The 26,002-nt window shown below is 31.6% G+C and overlaps 3 protein-coding genes and 1 long non-coding RNA gene across 15 annotated transcripts in view; 2 read left to right on the top strand and 2 right to left on the bottom strand.

Moving 5' to 3' along the window:
- The window catches only part of LOC105676573 (aminopeptidase N-like), a 227,141-nt gene extending 215,247 nt beyond the window's left edge, over positions 1-11,894 (top strand). For 3 of the 8 annotated variants that reach the window (XM_067351871.1, XM_067351870.1, XM_067351869.1), the window contains 9 exons: positions 8,368-8,530; positions 8,692-8,857; positions 9,158-9,239; positions 9,472-9,872; positions 10,290-10,564; positions 10,731-10,921; positions 11,067-11,372; positions 11,457-11,532; positions 11,732-11,894. In XM_067351871.1, coding sequence (XP_067207972.1) covers positions 8,713-8,857; positions 9,158-9,239; positions 9,472-9,872; positions 10,290-10,564; positions 10,731-10,921; positions 11,067-11,372; positions 11,457-11,532; positions 11,732-11,863 — 1,608 coding nt within the window. In that variant the 5' untranslated portion in view covers positions 8,368-8,530; positions 8,692-8,712 and the 3' untranslated portion in view covers positions 11,864-11,894. Of the gene's footprint in view, positions 1-5,053; positions 7,118-7,192; positions 7,646-8,367; positions 8,531-8,691; positions 8,858-9,157; positions 9,240-9,471; positions 9,873-10,289; positions 10,565-10,730; positions 10,922-11,066; positions 11,373-11,456; positions 11,533-11,731 lie in introns of those variants that run through there. The other 5 variants (XM_012374589.2, XM_067351867.1, XM_067351866.1 and 2 more) reach the window with 5 other exon arrangements.
- Positions 2,656-2,994, bottom strand: LOC105676575 (uncharacterized). Its single transcript, XR_010889285.1, has 2 exons — positions 2,906-2,994; positions 2,656-2,841 (listed from the first exon to the last, which is right to left on the bottom strand). It is a non-coding gene; the product is annotated as an uncharacterized lncRNA (long non-coding RNA).
- Positions 11,895-12,685: 791 nt separating the features above from the next.
- LOC105676279 (aminopeptidase N-like) lies at positions 12,686-19,583 on the top strand. Of its 5 annotated transcripts, none has more exons than XM_067351861.1 (12): positions 12,686-12,939; positions 14,090-14,576; positions 14,652-15,110; positions 15,831-15,993; positions 16,155-16,320; positions 16,621-16,702; positions 16,935-17,341; positions 17,762-18,036; positions 18,201-18,391; positions 18,537-18,848; positions 18,933-19,002; positions 19,202-19,583. In XM_067351861.1, exons 2-12 carry the CDS (start codon positions 14,110-14,112, stop codon positions 19,355-19,357), a joined length of 2,748 nt encoding a protein of 915 aa, XP_067207962.1. In that variant the 5' UTR covers positions 12,686-12,939; positions 14,090-14,109; the 3' UTR covers positions 19,358-19,583. The 5 variants fall into 5 exon arrangements, with proteins under 5 accessions (XP_067207962.1, XP_067207965.1, XP_067207963.1 ...); XM_067351862.1 differs by lacking the exon at positions 12,686-12,939 and having other exon boundaries at positions 13,051-14,488; positions 14,564-14,576; XM_067351860.1 differs by lacking the exon at positions 12,686-12,939 and having other exon boundaries at positions 13,052-14,576.
- A 459-nt stretch (positions 19,584-20,042) lies between these two features.
- The window catches only part of LOC105676460 (uncharacterized), a 99,534-nt gene continuing 93,574 nt past the window's right edge, over positions 20,043-26,002 (bottom strand). Inside the window, exon 4 of the mRNA XM_067351873.1 lies at positions 20,043-25,131. Coding sequence (XP_067207974.1) covers positions 25,127-25,131 — 5 coding nt within the window. The 3' untranslated portion in view covers positions 20,043-25,126. The remainder of the gene's footprint in view (positions 25,132-26,002) is intronic.

The following is a 26,002-nucleotide window of genomic DNA, read 5'->3' as shown; positions in this document are numbered from 1 at the left end:
TTGTATAGAAAAGAGATGACAGATCAGGTGCAATGTGCAGGAAACGTTGTCCAAGGAGTCGTGTACTGTTTGAAACAAAAAAGTAAAACAAAAAAAATACAAAAATATAAAAATAGATAACTTCGTAGGAATCTTCTTCTTAATATTGTATTAAATATTACTTCTCAAATTAAAATTGTTCTACTTTTGTTCCAATTATTTTCAATATTTTATTTATCTAATATTTAACATTAACCAATATTTATATATTAATATAAGTATTTTATTTATATTTAAAACTATTAGTATTGTAAATTTGTGTTATGTTATTCCTTTTGTTATTCCTTCATTTAGCCCTTTTCTTTATACGTTAAAATTTTATTATTATTTTTAACAATGTAACATTTTTTATAATAAAGCTTAATAATTTATTTTTTGACTCGTAACTCTCTTTTTTTATTTCTGTATCAATGGATCAAAATTTATATCAATAAATTTATAATTATGCAATGTCTCGTCCGGATGGATAATCATAATCGTAGTAGCGTTCAGCTGCGCTATCCTCAACAGGTTTTTAACACCAAATTCAAAAAAGGCGCCGCTCTCTTACACTGAGGCGCGCCTATCTGCACTCACGGTTCTTCATTGTTTTTCTGTTGTGCGATTCCTCAACACGTTAGGTGTAGTTTTTCCTTTTGATTTTTTGGTTTTTAATTTTTTCAGGTGTGGGTAGGTCTCCTCATAGATCGAGGAAGAGTAAGAGATCGTCATCAACAAACGTCTGGCGGGCTCGGAAGAGAATGTCCCGCTTAAATGACATTTTGACGCAAAGTTAGGTTAGGCGCCCAATCGCCCTCCCCTCCCCCCCGTCTTTGCCAGCGTCTTTTTTCCCTGTGCAACAGGCGGACCATGGGTCACGTATCGAGTCAGAATCTATCAGAGATCTGATTCGAATATTCTGGTATCCCTTGCGAGACAAGTAGGACCAACGGACCCACAATTCAGGTGTGTATGATATTGCTGGATCTGTATTTGCGAAATACAGACGGCATGACGACACAACCTTTTTTGTCCGAATACTCGGAACATCCAATGGATCTTGGCAGTGGCAGGTGAGATCTTATTCGAGGATGACACGTCCCTTAGACCATCTAAGCGAAACACGCTAATAGAAGACTCCTTGTCCATAATCTTGGCCTCCAAAAGAGGATACTGCGGATTCTTTTACAGAACAATTGTTTGGTTCCGATCTGGAGGGAGAGGAAATTTTATCCTGGAACGAGCTAGTGACACAGAGGTGGCGTGACCTAACGCGTAACGGGCTTCTGGCAGATCAATGGGAGCTTTTACTAAGAAAATACTCCCCTCCCGAGGTAACATTTCTCAGGCCCCCACCTTAAATCAGGCTCAGGTGAGCATGGTGCTGCGCTTTAGGCGAAGCCATCTCGGATTTTCTCAGGCCAGCTACGCAGAATGCTTTCGGTCCTGAGGCTCGCATAGCTGTAACCATTGGTGGATTCTGAGAGAGGGGGTTAAACCTCCCCCCCTTCCAAGTCAAAAATCAATTTTGCTGAATCCGTTTCAAAAATCTTGGTAAAGAATGCATTAAAGCAGGTTGAAACTCCATTATCGACATTAGGATCCCCTAGTGGCTGTAACAAAGGTCAACGAAGGAGCGAGTGTCGCTGACCGGATCAAAAAATACCGGCGGCAATAAGGACACGTGCGACGATTTGGTCGCTAGATAAAGTACGGCGTCTTCGGACGCTCGTGTGAGTCTCTCCGCTCGCGCGGAGTGCACCGAACACGAAACAAGGATCCTGGTGGCCCTTTTTATCGACTCTCTTTGAGTAAAAGAGCGCGGATTACACCCGCCCTTAAATTGATCGCCAAAAATACAGCGGATGCCATTCCAGCTGACGACCTTCTTTTTCTCTTTCTTTGGAGAGCAGATGAGAACAGCGGCCTCTATGGAGAAATCATCCAGGAACATTATTAAAACGCCGCTAACAATATCTCGGAAGATTCAGCAACCAATTAAGCAACCATTGTAAGTAGCCCCCGTTAGATCGAGTAACGCCCGCGCCTCTGTGAGATACTTGAGATTAGCAACGAGGAGAACAGGGGCAGCAAACAACAGTCGCCGATCATCATACCGCTCCAGATCCCAGTCGAGGAGATACTAGACAGAGAGGAAGTAAATATTGCTGGCAGGTTGTCTTATTTTCTTTCCAGTGGAAGGAAATTATATCAGACCGGATAATCTTTCAGCCTATTGCTGGCTATAGGCCACCGGTCACATAACACTTATCCAAGTTGGAGGAACAGATTTGCTCCCAGGAGATTTCCAGACTTCTCGATAGAGGAACAATCGAGATTGTAGCGGATTGTAAGGTCTAATTTTTATCTCCGTTCTTGGTTATTAAGAAATCAATCGAGAGGACGGTTATTTATGTTTAATATAAATTGCCTCAATTAGTTTATTATAGCTCCGCAGTGCAAGCTAGAGGACTAGAAAATGGTAATTTTCCTCCTTTCCATAAATAATCTCTTACCTTAATTGATTTAGAGGACGCATCTGTAGTACATATAACTTTAGGATTTGCGTCCAATAGCTCACCTTCTTCCTCTTCATCTCCTAGTTCGAATTGCTCTGCTGTTGGAATATCGTTATCGTTTTCATAATCTAAAGATTCTTCTACTTCCATTTCGTATCTCTCATCGCGCATTTCTTTCAGCATAGATTCTATTTTATGTGCCATTTCTTGTTCTTTAGATGTTATCGGACTTGTTGATAGATTAAGGGCCGAAAAAGTTACGTATACTAACATTATTACGTTAAATGGATTTAATTGAACCATTCTGAAAAATATATGGTAACAATTAAATATTTCTCCTTATTTGTGTACAAAAAAATAATACTTACTTTATAGTGAATTTGCTGTTCTTTTTTTGATGCTGTTTTATATATTGTTTTTCCGTAATCACTAACAAGCGCACAACTTTAAAGCGTAATATATGCACTGACGGGATATGAAAACGCGCTGCGCTATAAATACACTCAAAATGCGACTATAAAAGTGTAAAATAGAGGGGATGCCTTGGCAACAACTTTAGTGAACTTTGTTCTTTGATCAGAACATTTTTCCGAATACTTCATAACATGCTGATCTTTATTTCTAATTTTATTCATCTTATCAATTACACATGCGCGACAAACATCGATTACACAAGCGGCACAAACGATGCGTTATGCATATACACATATGCATATATCGCAGCGCGACGCATATAGTGCGACATTGACAGCTCATTTCTAAAAGATGCGATTTCGAAACATAATAAAATCATATATGGTTGTATTCAGCGTAAAAAATGCTACAACTTTTGTCATAACAAAAATTTTGAAATTCGTAAAAATAATAAGATGGGGTAAGGGTAAATTAAAAAATATAAATTTTTTTAAAAATCGACCTACGCGGTTATAAAACTCATAAAAGACCATGCAACTTTTATTCGAAACATTTTTTGATACCTCTTACAGTTTTGACGATATTCAGTCAAAACCAAAAAAACCGTTTTAGCTTGTAGGGGTTGTTTCAACCCTAAACGTGCAAGAAAGCACATAAAGAAAAATACGTCTCTCTTATTTTGAACTACTTTACAACATATTTAAAGCTCGTCAAAATCGGAGGGGGACACTTGGGTCCCTTTCCTTGTTAGTCGTTCTGATACTGAATGGTTTGCCACATCGATTAATAGTAAGTGCCAGCGATTCGGCTCTTGGCATTCGGATTCCTTAGCACAAACAGTTGATACGTTTTCATTAAAATGGAACAAGATTTCCTTAGTAGCCGCGAAATTTTCCGGCAAGCTTGTTTGCTTAGGAGGACACAGTCCTTAGCACTAACTGCACTGTTCGCATCAAGGTCGGACGCTACAATAGCGCAATATTTAGAACCCCGTAGATTATGGTGGTCTTTCTATAAACGAAAGGGTCAGCTGTTTTGCCCCGTCGGTCCCTGTTTTTCTAGAATTCTTATCTTCCTCCTTTTCGGATGTAGGCTTTTATGCTGCTTTAAATACATATCGCTTGGCCATATCTCCTATTTCTTCAAAAGAAAGAGAATTGCACCCTGTTAGTAAAAAGTTGTTTCAAGGGTGTTGCGATTTTAAAACCACAACGCCCTCGTTGTGATTACATCTTAGATCCATCTCCAGTAAATAATCATTTGGTCACTTTATATCCGCAGGAGGGTCTCGGGCTGGAATTGATATTGCGGCAGTTGATAACGTCTCTCGCTTTCCCAACTGCGCAAAAAATGCAAACGCTTGCAGCTATACAACTATCGAACATTATTACATCAGATTCCGTAATCTTAAAAATCCCGGCTAAACTCAAAACCTCCGACGTTGGGAAAGCTCAGTCTTTATTCGCATTCAAACCTTTCCTGGACAAATCAGAATTCTGTGTTGTTTCCTTGATAAAATTTTATCTTCAGGTCACTTGCGACCTCCGTCAGAGGAGCCGCGACTCTTTCTTTCTCGCTGGTCGTGTTTCACACGATTCAGTTTCTTCCCAGACACTAGATCGTGGGGCCAAAACAGAACTAAACGCATCGGGAGTTGATATAAATATTTTTTCAGTACATTCTACTCGCCATGCTTCGACATCTCTCGCAGCAAGTAGGAGTGTAGTTTAGTCGGACTGCTGGCTGGGGCAAGTCTTTGGATATTTTTGCTTGATTTTATAATTGGCCGATAATTACAGACTCTTCTTTTCAGGCTACAATCCCGAATATTTTGTAAGCCTATTTATTAGCTCTCGGTTAACGGGACATATATAAAGATTTGACTATTTGGTGTTCAGGTCTTATATGTGTAGATTTGGTCATAAGTTCATTTCTGATAAAATGAATAAGAACGTTCAAAAGGCAAATAAAGTTGTACTTTATTTACTTTTGACTCCTTACAAATCTGAGCTTTAAACATCTACGATTATCCATCCGGACGAGACATTGCATAATTGATTAATTAAACGAACTTACGTGAAGTTCGATTACAATTATGCTGTCTCGTCCAGATGGAGAGTCCCTCCCACCCACACCATATTTTCAGATTTGTTCGCTTTGAACTGATGAAGAACCGTGAGTGCAGATAGGCGCGCCTCAGTGTAAGAGAGCGGCGCCTTTTTTGAATTTGGTGTTAAAAACCTATTGAGGATAGCGCAGCTGAACGCTACTACGATTATGATTATCCATCCGGACGAGACAGCATAATTGTAATCGAACTTCACGTAAGTTCGTTTAATTAATCAATTTTATACAAATTGATTTTGTCTGAAAAAATATTAAATTCGTATTTTGATATATATATAATTCTAAAAATTATTTAGCAAAATTTTCAACACATTTCCTGTAACAATAATTAAAAACAACATAAAAATTTACTTTTTATTATTACGCACAAATTTATCTGATTAGATATCAACAGCAGTGCCGGATTTACACATAAGCTAGATAAGCTACAGCTTAGGGGCCTCACATTATAAGGAAGCCTCTTTAGTATAGAAAAGATTTTAAAAAATGTATTTTTTGTTAATAAGGGGGGGCCTCCGTAAGATCATAGCTTAGGGGCCACAAAATCGTACATCCGACCCTGATCAACAGCCATTACCTTTCCCATTGTTTGGTAGCATGTTTATTATCGCGTAACCTTTTAGAAATTATTTACATCATATAATGTATTTATTATGTTAGCTGCCGATATTTTTCTTAGTATTCAGTGATTTCTCGAAACAGTAAGATAACGATTAAGTTTATATAATACATCTTTAGCACTCGCAATTCAAGACGGTGCTAACTGTACTATTGTTACAAATTGTTAATTGTTACAAAGTACTGTAATTTAAATCTTTACATCATTTTAATATATATAGGTGAGTTACCACAGGTGAAATATTTCTCATTAAAATCATATAGCACAACAAATACTGTTTTATATTGTTAAAAACATATTCTTCAGTGCTAATATACATCTTTCACTATCCTTTTAATTTTTTCTTCTATTTAATTTACACTACATAAACTCAGATAAATATAACAATTAGATATCAATCGTTACAATGTAAAATTTTTTAATTAAATACATGTCACATGTTAAAAATCAATTATTTTGATATTTACAAAATTTATTGAAAAGATCGATTGTATTTTTTTAAACTGAGTGTACATATAGTTGGAGTAAAAAGTTATTTAATTATTTCTCATATTGGTAAGATGTAATTTTTTATAAAATTAAACGTTGTTTTTTTTTATTTACCGTGTTTTAAATATTATATAAATTTTATATAATTTTAACTTTTTTAGTTTTATATATAAGAAAAACTTTTCAATAAATTATGTTGCTTGTAAGATTTTATGTATATAAAATCGTAAAATTGTATTTCTTTTATCACTACTATCAAAAATAGTTCTTTTTCGCCTGTAGCCATTTTTCATGAAAATCCTACATCACTTTAGTATGATTAATTGCAATAGTTGTTATATAATCTTTATTTTTCTTATATAAAAATTAAACAAAATGTGTGTATGTTGCAAATGCACGTGTTTATTTTTAATCAAGAAATTCTTGCAGATGCTTTAAAGGAAATTAGTATGGCATTGCGACATATCTTATTAAATGTATTAATATTTATTGTGATAATTATACTATCTGCTGCAAAATTTACGACTAATACTACTGAAATTAATAACGCTGTTTTGAATGGCGTTCATTTAACACCATTGCATTATGATGTCAAAATAAAATTTGACGTACACAGAAATACCATTTCCGGCAAATGTAATATTTTCATCGAGATTAATCGTCCAACGGAAAATATTAGTATGATGATTTCAGGGATTTTTAATATAGTAGAAATTGATCTGATTGACACGGATAATAATCAGACAATCAACATCCCGAAAATTTCATTTAACAATAAATCGTTTGATAAAACGTACATTCATCTTGATTTTACTCATTCAACAGATGTTTTATTACCTGGTACATATAATTTAAAAATGATATATATTCGTCCCGTGATAGATAGAGACTTTTTCAAATCTGTTTACGCAGACAAAGAAGAAGACAAAGTGTAAGTTAATATAATCAATTTTTAGTAAAATTGTGATTAAAATTTTATATTATTCATACATTTAAAATAAAATAGGTCAAACAAAGAAATCATTGAAGTAATAACAGCAGAAGAACTATTTCCATATTGGAACGAGTCGGTATTTTATTCAAACTTTAAAATTTCTATTTGGCATCATGAAAACTACACAGTTTTATTGAATATGAGGAAAGGAGAGAGAGTTAAAAATATAAATAACATGCTGTGGACTCACTTTGACGAATCGCTTTTATTGACCGCTGAAACATATGTTATAATCACATCCACTTATTTTTACAACAATACTGAAAGTGGCACATTTTGGTATAGAAAAGAGATCAGATGTTATGCAGAAAATGTAATAATCATTGCGCAAAAAGTTATAAACTATTTGAACCAAAAAAATACAAGAAAAATAACAAAAATAATTTACTTTCTAATTAAAAACTTTCAACACAGTAACATAAGAAATGTGAACAGATTAAAGTCATGGGGATTCATTTTATTAAGGTAATATTCGTAAATACAAGATAAAATAAAACCAAATTGAATAAATATATTTATTTATAATATTCCAAAACTAAAAAAATACATTTTAATGTCAGTATGTTTATTAATAGACAACAAAACATATATTACTTGCGTCACTTTTTGATAAAAGATTCTTATTTCTATTTTAAACAAAAAATTAAAAGAATTATTCTTTACGTTAAATAAGATTTTAATTCATATTTCATTATTAAAAGTATGAAAAACAACTGCCTTTTATGTTGTACAAGTAAAACGTGTGTTATAAAATCGTGTCCTTTTCACCAATAATATTGATAAAGTCATCAAAATTCTTATTACTTCAAATCTTGTGTACATTATACCGCACGTAATATTGCTGATGAAAAAATGTTTAAAATATTTTTCTTACTTCCTTTTTATATAAATTCTATGCGAATATGTAAGTAAACAGTTATTACCATGTCTCGTTAACAATATAATATATATAGTTTATTAAAAATATATAAAACACAAGGTTGTTAACATTTATTTTCTTGTCAAATTCAGATTCAATTTTGTTACTAATTTATATTTAAATTTAGTTTTAACTAAATATAATTAAACGTTTATTTGTGTGTTTGTAATAACTTTTATCTACTATAACGACGACACAAAAATTTATTAAATTGCAAAATTATATTAAAATTTTGAGAATATTTCTAATATTTGAAAACAATTTTCAGGGAAGAAGATATTATTTATAATGAGACATTAAATCAAAATGTCCGCAAAACAGAAGTGGCAAACTTAATAGCATGTGCAACGCTATCTCTTTGGTACGACGATGCGATTCTGTGGTCAAGAGAAGGATTTATTACATTTCTTGCAGCACATATTTTGGATCAGGTTCTTTTAATATTTTTACTATTAGTATACTACAGCTTCAGTCTTTATAATAGAAACGACCAAATGTTAGCAGCTATTAGCAGTGCTAAATACATGTTGTCAATTCAAATACATTTCTCGACTTACATATATTTACTCGATCATGTCGTGCTACTTTACAGATTAGCGCAACTTATCGCATAATGGACCTATTTGTCGTTCAAATATACAGAGACTCTTTACGTTTCGATACTCTTCCTATAGATTCTCTTCCTATAGATTCTCTTGCACATACCGCAAACATCTCTACAGTGCATTCATTTCGATCATCCTTTAATTATATCAAATGTAAGTTTAAGTAAATGTAACTAAAATATTACTTATAATTAAAGTAAATATAATTTTAAAATATTGATAATTGTACGTAAATTCGTAAATTTTATAATAGAGTATAAGAAAATTTAACTATAAATCAATTAAAGCACCACTTGTTTACACATAAAATTTATTATAAGTATATTAAGAGCAAAAATTAATTATTTTAAAATACTAATTACTGTTATGTTAATAATAATTAATACTATATTAATAATAAAAGGAAATATTTCAAATTACTTAACAAGTATTTTATAATTTGAATTGTCACAGCATTCATTATATGGCGTATGTTATATCATATAACATCTGATGATGTGTTTTGGACTGGTATCAACACGTATATAAACATACAGTGAGTAATATCTTTTTATTTGATCCAATAGTAATAATAATGACGGAAAAAATGTGAACAGTAAAGTAGATGATATGCTTTAAGTTCTACTTTTCAAAAACATCGAAATTAATCGTTTTAAATTTATCGGCTACTTTTAGTTACTCGTTACATAAAGAATTTTAAAAACATATTGTGGAATTATTATTAATAGTAAATAATGTAATTTTGTAATGGATAATTGTTAATACAGAAATACGACGTATACTAATAATTTATCTACCATCACACTATTTTGGATCGCTATGGAAAGTGCTCGAAATGTAACAGATAACTCTAACCTTAATATGAAGGATGTAATCGATATTTCAATGGAAAGACTTTGTCCTGTAGTGAACGTGACGCAAACGACAGATTTTGATTTTATTCACGTAACAGTTTTATGTGCTAATTCATCTGTTTATAATAAATTATTTACTGACAGGAAACAATATCGACATATGACATATACGACGAAATTAGTCATGAACTTTGATACATCAGATAACAAAAGTTATTTTTGGCTACCTATAATATCCAATTATACATTTGATATAATTAATTTAATTGACTGGCATGGCGAGAATTGGATCATATTCAATTTACAACAAGCTGGTAAATATAAAACAGTAACTTTATTCTACTGTTTTTACTTTCTACAATTGACGTTTCATTATTCGATATTTGATTATTAGAAATATGTTTTTTATTTACAAATTAGTAATATTTGTAGGCATTAGTCAAAATTGATAAAAATATGTTAATATATTATATGTGTAACCACAATTAAACTTAACGTTTCGATCAATGTTGATTCATAGCTTACATCTTTGAAATTAATTCATTATTAATTTAAAGTAACTTTGTAACTAATTATTCGCAATAGACGTGTCTTCAACTGATTTTTTAAATATTTTGTTAAAAAATTAATTTTTTGAAAACGTTTGGCAGAAAATAATCATATTTGCAAGCATTTCTTGATAAATTTGAAAAAAAAACACTAATAATAAAAATATTATTTTTGTGTTATAGGGTACTATCGTGTCAATTATGATTCAGAAAACTGGGCAAACCTTGGATATTATTTGTCTCATATAAGTTATACCAATATACATGTTCTCAATCGAGCCCAAATTGTCGATGACGCGTTTTATTTTTTGATGCAAGGGCAACTCGGTTTTACCATGTTTTTTAAGATTACAAGATTTCTATTTAATGAAACAGATTATGTAGCATGGTATCCTATGATTAAAGCTGTTGAGCACATGTGGTGTGTCTGGCCTATTGATGATTTTTCAGTTACAAAGGTAAATTCAAACAAGAGTAAACTGTTTTGAAAAAATAATTTATGATATTAAAGCACTGTATATAAAATTAATTAAAATAAATATGTATATGTGTGTAAATATACTTATATCATGTTTTTCAAAAATAGCTATAAATTTAATGTTTCTATTAATTAATAATTTTTAGAAGAAAATCATGGCAATGTTCAATAAACTTCTGTGTAATATAGGATACGATGATATATTTTACGCAAATGATTTTATTACATATCTAAGAGAAGAAGCGGTAAGATGGTCATGTGTTTTTGGTGATTTAGACTGCAAAGGAAATGCCACTTTTGAATTAAATAAATATCTTCAAAGATCTGTACAAGACATGTAAGTTATTTTATAAGCACGATATTTGTATCAACAAATTGTATGGCATTATTGTTTCATGCTAAATAGATTATATAAATATTAAATTATGAAATATTGTAATTAAATATTTGTATAGAATATTTTTTTTCTCCCGGTAATGCAGGCTTTTGATACGGAAAGACTGGATATACTGTAATGGTTTAATGGGAGCAAGCTACAGTGTTTGGTTGAATGTATATGAAAAATTTAACAAAACACGCCATAATACACTTTTACAATACTTAGTTTGCTCTGAAGATCTTATTATTATTTGGAATTATTTGTTAAGAATAAGGGAAAATATTTTTCGATTGAAACGCAATGAGCGTGCTTATATAATGCTCCTTATCGTCGCAAGACATGCAAAAAATAAAATAATGTTGCAGGATATACTCGAAGTTTTAAAAGACTTTGAATTCAGTTCAAAAAAGTAATTATATTTTTATTTTTAACTATATTTTCATATTTATGAATATTTATTATATTTGTCAAATATATTACTTTGCTTTTGTAGGGAAGTTGACCAAATTGCCATATTAATTGTTATTATAACGCATGAGCGTTTCTCTACTACAGGGCGATTGTCTAAGGTATATTTTCCTATATGCGTATAACACTACTTGGTTCTATTATATTGAGCTTATTTATGTTTAAATTGTATTATACTCAACATCCCTATACATATCTGAATGCACTTAACATAACAAATTATGATCTTTGAAACTGTAGTAGAAGAAAAATTTATATTTATTTATATTGGCTGTTGTATTTTTAAATAATCTGTTCTAGATAACTGACTTCGTGAAAAGTAGATTTAATGAAGCGCCACAAGTTCAAGATGCAGTTAAAAAAAAAATACAAAAACGAATATCGGAATACGCTAAGCAAATCAGAAACTACGGCCGCATTCGCTATTCTTAAAATTAGTGAAAGTAATAGGCAAACAATTGAATCCCTGGAAGACAATAATTTTACTTGCACTCATATGCATTCCCGAGAAAAAATGGTGTAATATGGTCAGATGTAAATATATATAATTAGTTATGAAAAGATCTAATAACATATGTAATTTTATATAATCATATAAAATTCAGATTTTTTCATAACTAATGATATATATTTACATCTGACCAATTATACCATTTTTTCTCGGGTTTATATATAAATAATTTTGTAATCCTGTTCTTATTATTGTATTAAATATTATTTTTCAATTCTAAATAATTTTTTGTTCCAATTACTTTTAATATTTCATTTATTTAATATTTATATACGTAAATATAAATATTTAATTAATTTATTATCTCTAGTATTGTATATGTTTTGTATGTTTGTTATTCCTTTATTAGGTTTTTCTTTTAAACATAAAAATTTTATAATATTTTATTATTTTTAACGTTATGCTATCTTTTGTAATAAATCTTAATAACTGATTTTTTTTAAAACGTAACTATCTCCTTCTTTCATAGCAATATAAAACATTTATAATATAAAATAAATAGATTATGTTCAAAAAAACATTAAATTTTAACATGTACATAATTCTAAAAATTATTTACTTTAAAAGTATAACTTTCCACACATTTCCTGTAACAATAATTAAAAACAATGTAGAAATTTACTTTTTATATTATTTAATATATATTATATTATACTATATACTTATATTATTTAATATACTTTTTATATTCTATGCACAATTTTATTTGATTAGACATCAACAGTCATTCGTTTCTCCGTTGTTTGATAGAATGTTTATTGCCGCGTAACCTCTTAGAAAAAAATTATTTACATCGCATAATGTATATATTATGTTAACTGCCAATATTTCTCTCAGTGTTCAGTGATTTCTCGAAACAGTAAGATAACGATTAATTTTATATAATACATCTTTAGCACTCGCAATTCAAGACGGTGCTAACAGTACTATCGTTACAAATTGTTAATTGTTACAAAGTACTGTAATTTAAATTTTCACATTATTTTAACATATTTAGGTAAGTTACTGCAGGTGAAATATTTCTCATTAAAATCATATAGCACAACAAATACCGTTTTATATTGTTAAAAACATATTCTTCGGTGCTAACATACATCTTTCACTATTTGTTTAATTTTTTTTTTTTTTTAATTTATACTACGTGAACGGTGGCAAATTTAAGAAAAAAGGCCCGATCCGCAAACGTTACAAGGGGCCCATTTTTATATAGGTCCGTTATTGACACGTGTTAACGTGTTCGCGTATTTTAACGAATCTCGATTATGTTGAATCTGATGACTAATGATTAAATTCGCTCTCGAAATTTCTGTCTTTCCTATTTGCGGCTTTTAAAATTTGTCGCCTACTTCAAATGAAACCAATTTCAACCTGAAAATGAAACGTAGCGAGTTGATACTTTTCATTGCGTTTATGTTCTTTGATAGTAGATTTAAGAGTACCGTAGTCTATTTCACGATTTTACGCGTTACACGCCGCCCCGGGTGACATTAAATGTTAATAAATAATTTTTTTTATGCCGGTCCTTTTCGCGCCGGGGCAGCGGGGGTCCGATCTACAAATGTAGACCGTTAAATCCGTGACTGTACATAAACTCAGATAAATATAACAATTAGATATCAATTGTTTCAATGTAAAATTTTTGAATTAAATACATGTCATATGTTAAAAATCAATCACTTCGATATTTACAAAATTTATTGAAAAGATCGATTGTATTTTTTTAAACTTAGTGTATATACATAGTTGGAGTAAAAAGTTATTTAACTATTTCCAATATTGGTAAGACGTAATTCTTTATGAAATTAAACATTGTTATTTTTATTTCTGGTGTTTTAAATATTATATGAATTTTATATAATTTTAACTTTTTTAGTTTTATATATAAAAAAAACTTTTCAATAAATTATGTTGCTCTTAACATTTTATGCATGTAACCTCTCGTATTTAAAATTTTATTTCTTTTATCACTATTATCAAAAGTAATTCTTTTTCTCCTTCAGCCAATTTTCATGAAAATCCTACATCGATTTAGTATGATTAATTGAAATAGTTGTTATATAATCTTTATTTTTCTTATATTAAAATTAAACAGAATGTGTGTATGTTGCAAATGCACGTGCTTATTTTTCATCAAGAAATTCTTGCAGATGCTTTAAAGCAAATTAGTATGGCATTGCGACATATCTTATTAAATGGATTAATATTTATCGTGATGATTATACTATCTACTGCACAATTTACGACTAATACTACTGAAATTAATAACAAGGTTTTCAATGTCAGTCGTTTTAAACCATTGCGTTATGATGTCAAAATAAAATTTGACGTATACAATAATGTCTTTTTTGGAGAATGCATTATCGCTATCGAGATTTATCGTCAGACAAAAACGTTAATTATGAACTTAGAGACTACGGCCATAATTAAAGTTGACCTGATGGACCACTATAATAATCTGACAATCAACATCCAGAAATTTTCATTTATCAATAAAACGTACATTCATCTTCATTTGAACCAATCATCAATAGAGTTTTTATCTCCTGGTACGTATTCCTTAAAAATGATATATGTCCGTACTATATATAATGACGAAGATTTTTTCGAATCCTACAATGCAGATAAAGCAGAAGTGTAAGTAAATATAATCAATTTTTATTCCAATTATGATTAAAATTTTATATTAACCATACATTTAAAATAAAATAGACTAAACTACAAAGGCATTAAATTAATAAGAGCACAAGAACTATTTCCATGTTGGATCAAGTCAAAATTTAAATCAATTTTTAACATTTCCATCAAGCATCATCAAATCTATACATTTTTCTCGAATGTGCCAATGCGAAAACAAGTACAAAGTATAAATAACATGTTGTGGACTCACTTTAACGAATCACCTTCTATGTCCGCTAAAGATTTAACAATTGGTATAACTGCATCAACTTATTCCTTAATTTCTGCTAAAAATCTCAAATTTTGGCATAGAAAAGAAATCAGAGATCAGGTGCATTTTGTAAAAGACATTACGCAAAAAGTCATATATTATTTGCAACAAAAGAGTACAATCAAAATACGAAATGTAGATTGCTATATAGTTAAGGGCCTTCAACACAGTTACATAAGAATTTTGAACACAGTAAAGTCATGGGGATTCATTTTATTAAGGTAATATTCGTAAATACAAGATAAAATAAAACCAAACTGAATAAATATATTTATTTATAATATTCCAAAACTAAAAAAATACATTTTAATGTCAGTATGTTTATTAATAGATAACAAAACATATATTACTTGCGTCACTTTTTGATAAAAGATTCTTATTTTTATTTTAAACAAAAAATTAAAAGAATTATTCTTTACGTTAAATAAGATTTCAATTCATATTTCATTATTAAAAGTATGAAAAACAACTGCCTTTTATGTTGTACAAGTAAAACGTGTGTTATAAAATCGTGTCCTTTTCACCAATAATATTGATAAAGTCATCAAAATTCTTATTACTTCAAATCTTATGTACATTATCGCACGTAATATTGCTGATGAAAAAATGTTCAAAATACTTTTCTTACTTCCTTTTTATATAAATTCTATGCGAATATGTAAGTAAACAGTTATTACCATGTCTCGTTAACAATATAATATATATAGTTTATTAAAAATATATAAAACACAAGGTTGTTAACATTTATTTTTTTGTCAAATTCGGATTCAATTTTGTTACTAATTTATATTTAAATTTAGTTTTAACTAAATATAATTAAACGTTTATTTGTGTGTTTGTAATAACTTTTATCTACTATAACGACGACACAAAAATTTATTAAATTGCAAAATTATATTAAAATTTTGAGAATATTTCTAATATTTGAAAACAATTTTCAGGGAAGAAGATATTATTTATAATGAGACATTAAATCAAAATGTCCGCAAAACAGAAGTGGCAAACTTAATAGCATGTGCAACGGTATCTCTTTGGTACGACGATGCGATTCTGTGGTCAAGAGAAGGATTTATTACATTTCTTGCAGCACATATTTTGGATCAGGTTCTTTTAATATTTTTACTATTAGTATACTACAGCTTCAGTCTTTATAATAGAAACGACCAAATGTTAGCAGCTATCAGCAGTGCTAAATACATGTTGTCAATTCAAATACATTTCTCGACTTACATATATTTACTCGATCATGTCGTGCTACTTTACAGACTAGCACAATTCATCGCATGATGGACCTATTTGTCGTTCAAATATACGGAGACTCTTTACGTTTCGATACTCTTCCTATAGATTCTCTTCCTATAGATTCTCTTGCACATACCGCAAACATCTCTACAGTGCATTTATTTCGATCATCCTTTAATTATATCAAATGTAAGTTTAAGTAAATGTAACTAAAATATTACTTATAATTAAAGTAAATATAATTTTAAAATATTGATAATTGTACGTAAATTCGTAAATTTTATAATAGAGTATAAGAAAATTTAACTATAAATCAATTAAAGCACCACTTGTTTACACATAAAATTTATTATAAGTATATTAAGAGCAAAAATTAATTATTTTAAAATACTAATTACCGTTATGTTAATAATAATTAATACTATATTAATAATAAAAGGCAATATTTCAAATTACTTAACAAGTATTTTATAATTTGAATTGTCACAGCATTCATTATATGGCGTATGTTATATCATATAACATCTGATGATGTGTTTTGGACTGGTATCGACACGTATATAAACATACAGTGAGTAATATCTTTTTATATGATCCAATAGTAATAATAATGACGGAAAAAATGTGAACAGTAAAGTAGATGATATGCTTTAAGTTCTACTATTCAAAAACATAGAAATTAACCGTTTAAAATTTATCGGCTACTTTTAGTTACTCGTTACATAAAGAATTTTAAAAACATATTGTGGAATTATTATTAATAGTAAATAATGTAATTTTGTAATGGATAATTGTTAATACAGAAATACGACGTATACTAATAATTTATCTACCATCACACCATTTTGGATCGCTATGGAAAGTGCTCGAAATGTAACAGATAACTCTAACCTTAATATGAAGGATGTAATCGATATTTCAATGGAAAGACTTTGTCCTGTAGTGAACGTGACGCAAACGACAGATTTTGATTTTATTCACGTAACAGTTTTATGTGCTAATTCATCTATTTATAATAAATTATTTACTGACATGAAACAATATCGACTACATATGACATATACGACGGAATCAGTCATGAACTTTGATACATCAGATAACAAAAGTTATTTTTGGCTACCTATAATATCCAATTATACATTCAATTATACATTTGGTACAATTGACTGGCATGGCAAGAATTGGATCATATTCAATTTACAACAAGCTGGTAAATATAAAACAGTAACTTTATTCTACTGTTTTTACTTTCTACAATTGACGTTTCATTATTCGATATTTGATTATTAGAAATATGTTTTTTATTTACAAATTTGTAATATTTGTAGGCATTAGTCAAAATTGATAAAAATATGTTAATATATTATATGTGTAACCACAATTAAACTTAACGTTTCGATCAATGTTGATTCATAGCTTACATCTTTGAAATTAATTTATTATTAATTTAAAGTAACTTTGTAACTAATTATTCGCAATAAACGTGTCTTCAACTGATTTTTTAAATATTTTGTTAAAAAATTAATTTTTTGAAAACGTTTGGCACAGAAAATAATCATATTTGCAAGCATTTCTTGATAAATTTGAAAAAAAAAAAACACTAATAATAAAAATATTATTTTTGTTATAGGGTACTATCGTGTCAATTATGATTTAAAAAACTGGGAAAACCTTGGATATTATTTGTATCATATAAATCATACCAATATACATGTTCTCAATCGAGCCCAAATCGTGGATGACGCGTTTTATTTTTTGATGCAAGGGCAACTGAATTTTAACATGTTTTGGCATATTACAAGCTTCCTAGTTAAAGAAATAGATTATGTAGCATGGTATCCTATGATTAAAGCGGTCGAACACATGACGTGTGTTTTCCCTGTTAAAGGCATCGATAGGATAAAGGTAAATTATAACAAGAATAAATTTCTTTAAAAAAATAACATATGATATTAAAGCACTGTATAGAAAATTAATTAAAATAAAAATGTGTATGTGTAAATATACTTATATCATGTTTTTCAAAAATAGCTATAAATCTAATGCTTCTATTATTTAATAATTTTTAGAATACAATCTTAAATATGTTTGAATTACTTCTGCGCAATATAAAATATCATGACGAAAATGACAAAAATGATTTTATTAAATATCTAAGAGAAGAAGCGGTAAGATGGTCATGTATTTTAGGTAATTTGGACTGCCAAAAAACGGCCACTTTTGAATTAAAAAAAGTTCTTGGAAGCTCTGTACGAAACGTGTAAGTTGTTTTATAATCACGATATTTGTATCAGCAAATTGTGTGGCATTATTGCCTTATGCTAAATAGATTATTTTAATATTAAATTATTAAATAATGTAGTTAGACATTTGTATAGAATATTTTTTTTTTCCTGATAAAACAGACGTTTGTTACGGAAAGATTGGGTATATTGTAATGGTTTAATGGGAGCAGACAACGCTACTTGGTTCGAAGTGTTTAATAAATGGAGCAAAACACATGATAATACAGTTTTACAATACTTAATTTGTTCTCAAAATTATGATATTATTTCCAATTATATTCTTGACATATTGACAGACAAATTTCCTGTAGGAATAAAAAAGAATGAGCGTATTTATATACTCTTCCGTATCTTCGCGAAACATGCCAAAAAGGATGAAATACTCCAGTATATATTCAGTTATTTTAACCTGTTTAAACTCACTCCAAAAAAGTAATTACATTTTTATTTATACCTATATTATAATATTTATGAATATTTATTATATTTGTTAAATATATTACTTTGCTTTTGTAGGGAAATTAGCCAAATTGCCACATTAATTGTTATTATAACTCATGAGCATAGTCCAAATCAATTGAGAAAGGTATATTTTCCTATATGCATATAACATTACTTGACTTTATTATATTGAGCTTATTTATGTTTAAGATGTAACATACGTGACATCTCTGTACATATCTGAATGCACTTAACACAACAATTTATGATCTCTGAAACTGTAGTAGAAGAAAAATTTATATTTATTTATATTGGTTGTTGTATCTTCAAATAATCTATTCTAGATACGTAATTTCATAATATCAAAAAGTAGTTTTAATGAAATGCTACCAGTTCAAGATGCAGTTGTACAAAAAATAGAAAAACGAAAATCGGAATACAGTAAACAGAATACAATCTACGGGCAAATGGAAGCATTAAATAAACGTAAGAGAAAGTAATAGGCAAATAATTGAATCCATGGAAGACAATAATTTTACTTTCTGCTCATAGGCATTTATATATTAATAATTTTTGTTGTCCTGTTCCTATTGTTGTATTTTATATTACTTTTAAATTCTAAATTATTTCAATTTTGTTTCAATTACTTTTAATATTTTATTTATCTAATATTTAACATTAATTAAAATTTTTATAAATAAATATAAATATTTAATTAATTTATTATCTCCAGTATCGTAATTTTTTTGTATGTTTGTTATTCCTTTATTTGGTTTTTTTTAAACAAAAATTTTATATTTTATTATTTTTAACATTATACCATCAATATAACATTATATACTATTCGATATTTGCAAAGTTTATTGGAAAGATGGATTGTATTTTTTCAAAGTTAGTGTACATATGTATAGTTAAAGGAGTAAAAAGTTATTTAATTATTTCCAGTATTGGTAAGACGTAAGTTTCTATAAAATTAAACATTGTTTTTTTCATTTATCGTGTTTTTAGTATTATTTTTAGTGTTATTTAGTATTTAGTATAAATTTTATATAATTTTAACTTTTTTATCTTATATTTAATTTTATATTTTTTATATTATTTTAATATTATTTTATATTTAGTTTTATATTTAAAAAGAATTTTTGAATAAGTTATGTTTCTCGTAAAATTCTATAATATATAATCTTTTGTTTTTAAAATTTTGTTTCTTTTTTCACTATCAGAAATCATTCTTTCTCTCTTTTAACTATTTTTAATGAAAATCTTACATCGCTTTAGTACGATTAACTGCAATAGTTGTTATACTTATAATCTTTATTTTTCTTATGTAAAAGTTAAGCAGAATATGTTGCAAATGTATGTGTTTATTTTTACTTAAGAAATTCTTCTTCAGTAATTTTAAATGAAAATTAGTATAGCGTTCCGACATATCTTATTAAACGGATTAGTATGTATCGTGACAATTATATTATCTACTGCAGAATTTACGAAAAATTACACTGAACTTAATAACAATGTTTTCAATGGCAATCATTTCAAACCGTTGCATTATGATGTCAAAATAAAATTTGACCTACAGAAAAATTCTTTTTGGCAAATGCTAATCAAAATACAGATGTCTCATCCAACGGAAATTTTATAGAAATTATCATTATAATGGACTCTGAGGGTATAATAAAAATTGACTTGATTAACAATAATAATAATCGAATTATCAACATCCCAAAATATTTGTTTATCGAACAATAAAACCCAGTCATCAATAGATTTTTGTATCTCCTGATACGTATATCTTAAATGATATATGTTTGTACCGAATTAAATAATGGAGATTTCGAATCCTGCAACACAGATCAAGAAAAAGTGTAAGTTAATATAATCAATTTTTAGTCCAATTGTTATTAAAATTTTATATTAATTATACGTTTAAAATAAAATAGATTAAACAATAAGAGATATTACAATAATAAGAACACGACCACTATTTCCGTTGAGACGGTATTTCAACTTTTAATATTTCTATCAACTATCATAAAAACTACAAATTTTTATCGAAAAATTTTTATGCGAAAAAAAGTTAAAGATATGAATAATACAAACTATGAACTTACTTTGACAAATCACTTTTAATGTCCGCTCAACATTTAACAATTGTGATAATAATCACATTCACTGATACCTTCACTTCTACTGCTAATGTCAAATTTTTATATAGAAAAAACATGAAAGACCATATACAACTTGCAGAAAATATTACCCAAAAAGTTGTGTACTATTTGAAGCAAAAAAGTAGTACAAAAAAATATCAAAAATAGATTACTTTTCAATTAGGAACTTTCAATGCAATAGCATAGAGACATCGGGACTCATTCTACGCTAATACTCGTTAGTAATACTCGGTAATATTTCTAAGGTAATACTCGTTATCAAGTAGAAAAATTAAGAGCGTATTAAATAAATAAATACATCTCCAATCCATGCATTCTCCTTTCAGTTCTACTTCTCGAAATAAGAAATAATGCCTGTAATGTATTTCTAAGGATGCCCCTAAGGATATTTAATCTGTGCTTATCCGTATAAAAATTGATATATACCAACGGTTTAGAGAGTCTTGTCAATTCAGACTTGAACAAGCTTTAAATTAAATCGCACTTATCGCTCGCAACAGCACAACACCGTGCCGGAATGGAAAGGGAGAGTGATAGATGGACAGATAGAAAATGCATTATTATGTTTTACATCTGCGTCTCTGCAAAGCGAGCGAAATTGCCTTCGATTTACCGCGGCTCGCTGTCTGACACGCTTTGCGCAAAAAGACACAAAGTAGCCACGAAATACGCGCGTGAAGCATGCGAGCGCGGAAGACGGCCGCTTGCTATCGGCGATAATTACCGACGTCTAGATAACGCGTCGTTACACATCAGTGCGTTTTACATCGGGCGGGATCTGTTAAATTGAATCAAATCGCAATATGTTCTCGAAGCGCGAAAAGTGGGCGAAAGGAAATGGGAAGGGAATCGCACGGTGACAGCTCGTCACGACACACGCGCGCGCAAGTGTGTGTGTGGGAACGCGTGATAATTAAGTAAATAGAAAAAGAAGTTACTGCGCGTACACACGTCCGGCGTAGCGCGTGATAATGGCGCGTTTGTGCTGATAAACCTCGTGATTGAAACTTTCCGTTAACGGGCTCGTAAGTGACTTATTATAAAACGCGCGTATGCAGGTAAATATGCATACGCGAGTTCAGTGAGGTCGCTCGCTCGGGCCTGCGAGCTTTGATGTCGACGGGAAACGATTTGACCGGTTTCAAGACACTCGTTAATCAGCCAAGTGCTCCGCCGGTGGTATCTAATTGACGGCTAATTGAAGTGGACTGCTAAATGAGAAACGCGATAAGGAACACAGCGCCGGATTATTACAAAATGCATTGCAACAGCAAGCGCATACAAATAGCTGAGATTATTAACGATTTTTATGCGGCCCCGACCCGATGACGGCGACGATAAAGAATTCGCGATAGTGCCTTTGGACGCAGCGCGAATTTGCGTTTTTTTTTTTTTTTTTTTAGCGAAAGTGACACCGGGGCCGACAATTAACTCGCCGTCATTGATATTTAAACGATTATTAATCGAAAGTGTTACAAATCGCGCGGCCGCCGCTTGAAGTGAAATTAACAAATTTTCGCTCGTTCGATATCTCCAATCGAGTGTCATGTGCAATGAATAAACGACAACGCGTTTACTGTATTAAAAAAAAAAAAAAATCGAAAACGCGTAGAAGGCGTCCTATTTTTGTCGCCCGCGGGATCAAAGCGCGTTAGAAATGATTGGTGATATTTTTAGAAGCGCGTAGAGACAGGTGTACGTAAAAGTGATATCTCGTTTGAGCAGAACGTATGCCTTTCTATTTTGCGGCTGCCGCTTCTACGATACCGATAATGATTTGTCTAGTGTTACGGCACGGTCATATTTATAGATAGCAATTTACAATTTTTTAGGAACACGTGTTGCGCGCGCGACGCGAATACGTAAATAAATCTCCGATCAATGCGCGTGACTCAAGCGGCTCCTGGTCGCCGTGGAAAGCAGCAGTTGGAGCGACTTGGGAGACAGGCGTCTGCGATTCAGACATTTTCGTGGTTATCGTCGCATCTGTCGCGCTGACGGATTTTTTCCCGAAGGAGCGAGGGAGGAAGCGTGCCGAACATACGTTTCCGTCTATTTTTGTGCGTCACTTCGGGGCACTTACCGGCGCGCGCGCGCGAGCCCACACGTTGGTCGTTAGGAACGACCGCGCGTTTCTTTAGGACGAAGATGCGACCGACCGACGCGCAGCTGCATCTGCATAGACCTCGTTCTGGTTCTGCGCCGCAGAAACGAGTTCGATGAAACGGACGAGCCGAAAAGGGGGCTGTTCCGCGCTGTCGTTACGACTTATGTACTTTCTAAATCTATTGCCTCGTTTTACGGATCTCCGTTAACACGTTCCTTGTCCGAGTGATAAACAGCCCGTCGCGAGACGCACCGCGACAATATTGTTTACGGCCTTTCTGTGCCGGAGCGAGGCGCTTACTTCAAACTGCGTATTTTTCACGATATCTCGCGTTATCGACTCAAAAAAAAAGATGGCTGCATTTTTCATGTTACTTGGATTAGTCATGAAATGGACTTTTCACTTTCCTTCTAAAGAAATATTTAGAGTGTAACAATTTATTTGTCGCGCAAACGGACGTAATCGAAGAACAAAAGATTGCGTGAACGACTCGTGGAGAAATTTCGTTTTCAATAAGTTGTCGGCATCTTCCGGACGGAATTGGGACCCGCGGAGTGATTTATGCCGTCTCAGGATGAATCATGCTCGCCGGCAAAAGAGCCGGATAAGTATATAACCGTCGATGTCGGAGATTACCGAGACCCGTACTTGATACGAGTTTGAAAGTAGGAGTGTGTGTGGGTGCGACGGCCAGGCGAGGAGGATCGACTCCGTATTTTTCCTTCGAAAGCCTCTCGTCGCGCTCTCCTCGCCACGCGACTCGGGGAGGGAAAAAGGCAGACTATACGTGAAAGCCGTATAGTCGCGCGAGGACTCACCTTACAGTCGTTCGTAGCGATCGCGTGTTGGCGTCGATCGCTAATTATGCATTCGATAATTTTCAAGGTTTAATTTTATTATCAATAATAAGCGGAGAGCTATTTATATCCTAGCATCTCTGCCACGTGTACATTTTCGCCTTTCGTATGTCTCAAACAGATAGAAATAATCTCGCGCCGCTTACGCCGGTTTTTAGGAAATGATCGGCTTAGTCTGGACGCGTTGATAGCTTAAGGCGATTAGTTCAGATAGGCCCCGTGTTTCTAGAACTGTCGTTCGGATATCGCGTTCAGGTCTGAGGCGAGAAAATTATGACGACGCGTCGTTTCAAAGAAACTCGAAGTGTTATCGGTAGCATCGTAAATTAACCGAGAAGAGAATAGAGTTGTGTCCATTCGGATTTACTAGGAATAATAACGGGACTTCCTTATCGTTTGCGATACTTACGATCGGCGTCATATATATTTCGCAAGAAATGCGTTGACACGCAATGTTTGAACGGGATCACGCAAACAGTCATAAAGTATTTATCGCGACGCGCCGTATGGCTTCGTCGTTTGAGATCGATTAACTGTAATATCAATTTATAAATATTCTTTACAATCGCGGAGTTTTATTGAGGTTGATTTTTTTTTTCAAGTATGCAACAAAATTCGTATTCGTTTTTAATTTTACAAAAGTTCCAACAATAGACTTTTCGCGAGGTGAATTCATTTAGTCTGAAAGGAACAACAGCGGGATGAAGAGGTCACGCGAGAAGATGCTCTTCTAAGGATCTCAGAGGAAGGACCTGCTGGCACATGTTTCGGCTTAAGTCCCCTTCAGCGGCACCTGGCGTGTAGTCCTTGAACTTCTGGGGGCCGCACCTTCCGGGTACGATGAGGGGTCCACGTGTATGGATCCTCGCACACATCCGCATATAAGCGCACACCATCGTCACGCTCGTGTCATCTCCCCCGCAGTAAAAGCACAGCAGTGGCGTAGCCGGTATGTAAATCAGTTCGTTTCTTCGCCGCGAAGACGAACGAAGAAAGGTGAATCCTTCGAAGATTCACCGCCTTCGATTTAGGCAAACACGTCGTCGAAGAGTACGAGACGTCTAAGAATCGCGAAGACGATGAGGCATAGAATTGTGAAGAAAGATAGGCTGGTTCAATCGTTCGTTTTCTCGTCCATTACACTGAAAAAAAAATCGATGACAAAATGAACTATAATTGCATGGTAAAAAAATTATAGTCGGAATACTCATTTTTATAGTAAATTCTACTATAATACTAGTTATATAACCCTATTCGCATGGTTCCGAGAAACAATGAAACTTTTTACTATAAATTTTAGTGAAATTATGGTTATTTCAACTATTTTTTTTTTCAGTGCAGCCTCAATAATATTCTTATGACAATTTAATAACGTCTTATGTAGAGATAATTTAACTTTGCAACAATTAACTCTTTCTCAATGAAACGACGAAAAAAATTTAATAATGAGAAAAATACATGCGCAATTATGCTGACGACGGATTTGATGTTTTCATCCAAATCCATCGTAATAAATTAATCTCGAAGACTAAGACTGGAAATAAAAAATTTGTTGAAGAAAGCATCGGCTGACGCTACTGCAATGTACCCTGCGGCACGCGCTGTGATGGGGAGACACCCTCTCTAGCAGGATTTAAAACGTTATATACGGGTTTTCCCGTGTCCTCGGCATCCGCTTGCCGGGATAGGACACGTGTCGCAGACACGGTAGTCTTAATGCGTCCTCAGAACGTGGGGGAGAGCACGATTTATTAGGAACCAAGGATGTGATCCGGATCTTCCATCGGAGTTAGGAAAGCATCCGGAAATCCAACAAAAGTGAAATGAGAAAGAACGTCAATAAATATCGCTCTGAGCGAACACAAAAAAATCAAGTTGCATTTTCTTTGTTGAAAAAGCGTAGAAGCATCGTGAAAATTGCGCGGGCATCCTGATGCGCCGTTCTTACGTTTTCGACGTTGCGAAAAACGTCGGCTAGCGGAACCCGCGATAATTACATCAAACGAGCGCTCA

The sequence above is a fragment of the Linepithema humile genome, chromosome 3 (genome assembly GCF_040581485.1).
Source record: "Linepithema humile isolate Giens D197 chromosome 3, Lhum_UNIL_v1.0, whole genome shotgun sequence".
Lineage (NCBI taxonomy): Eukaryota > Metazoa > Arthropoda > Insecta > Hymenoptera > Formicidae > Linepithema > Linepithema humile.
This window is presented reverse-complemented; position numbering and strand designations above follow the sequence as displayed.

Excerpts from the sequence above, each read along its gene's own strand:
- LOC105676279 (XM_067351860.1), top strand. The coding sequence starts at position 14,044 with ATGTTGCAAATGCACGTGCTTATTTTTCATCAAGAAATTCTTGCAGAT. Across the intron at positions 16,321-16,620 it reads ATCCTTTAATTATATCAAAT|CATTCATTATATGGCGTATG; the intron begins GTAAGTTTAAGT and ends GAATTGTCACAG. Across the intron at positions 19,003-19,201 it reads GTCCAAATCAATTGAGAAAG|ATACGTAATTTCATAATATC; the intron begins GTATATTTTCCT and ends AATCTATTCTAG.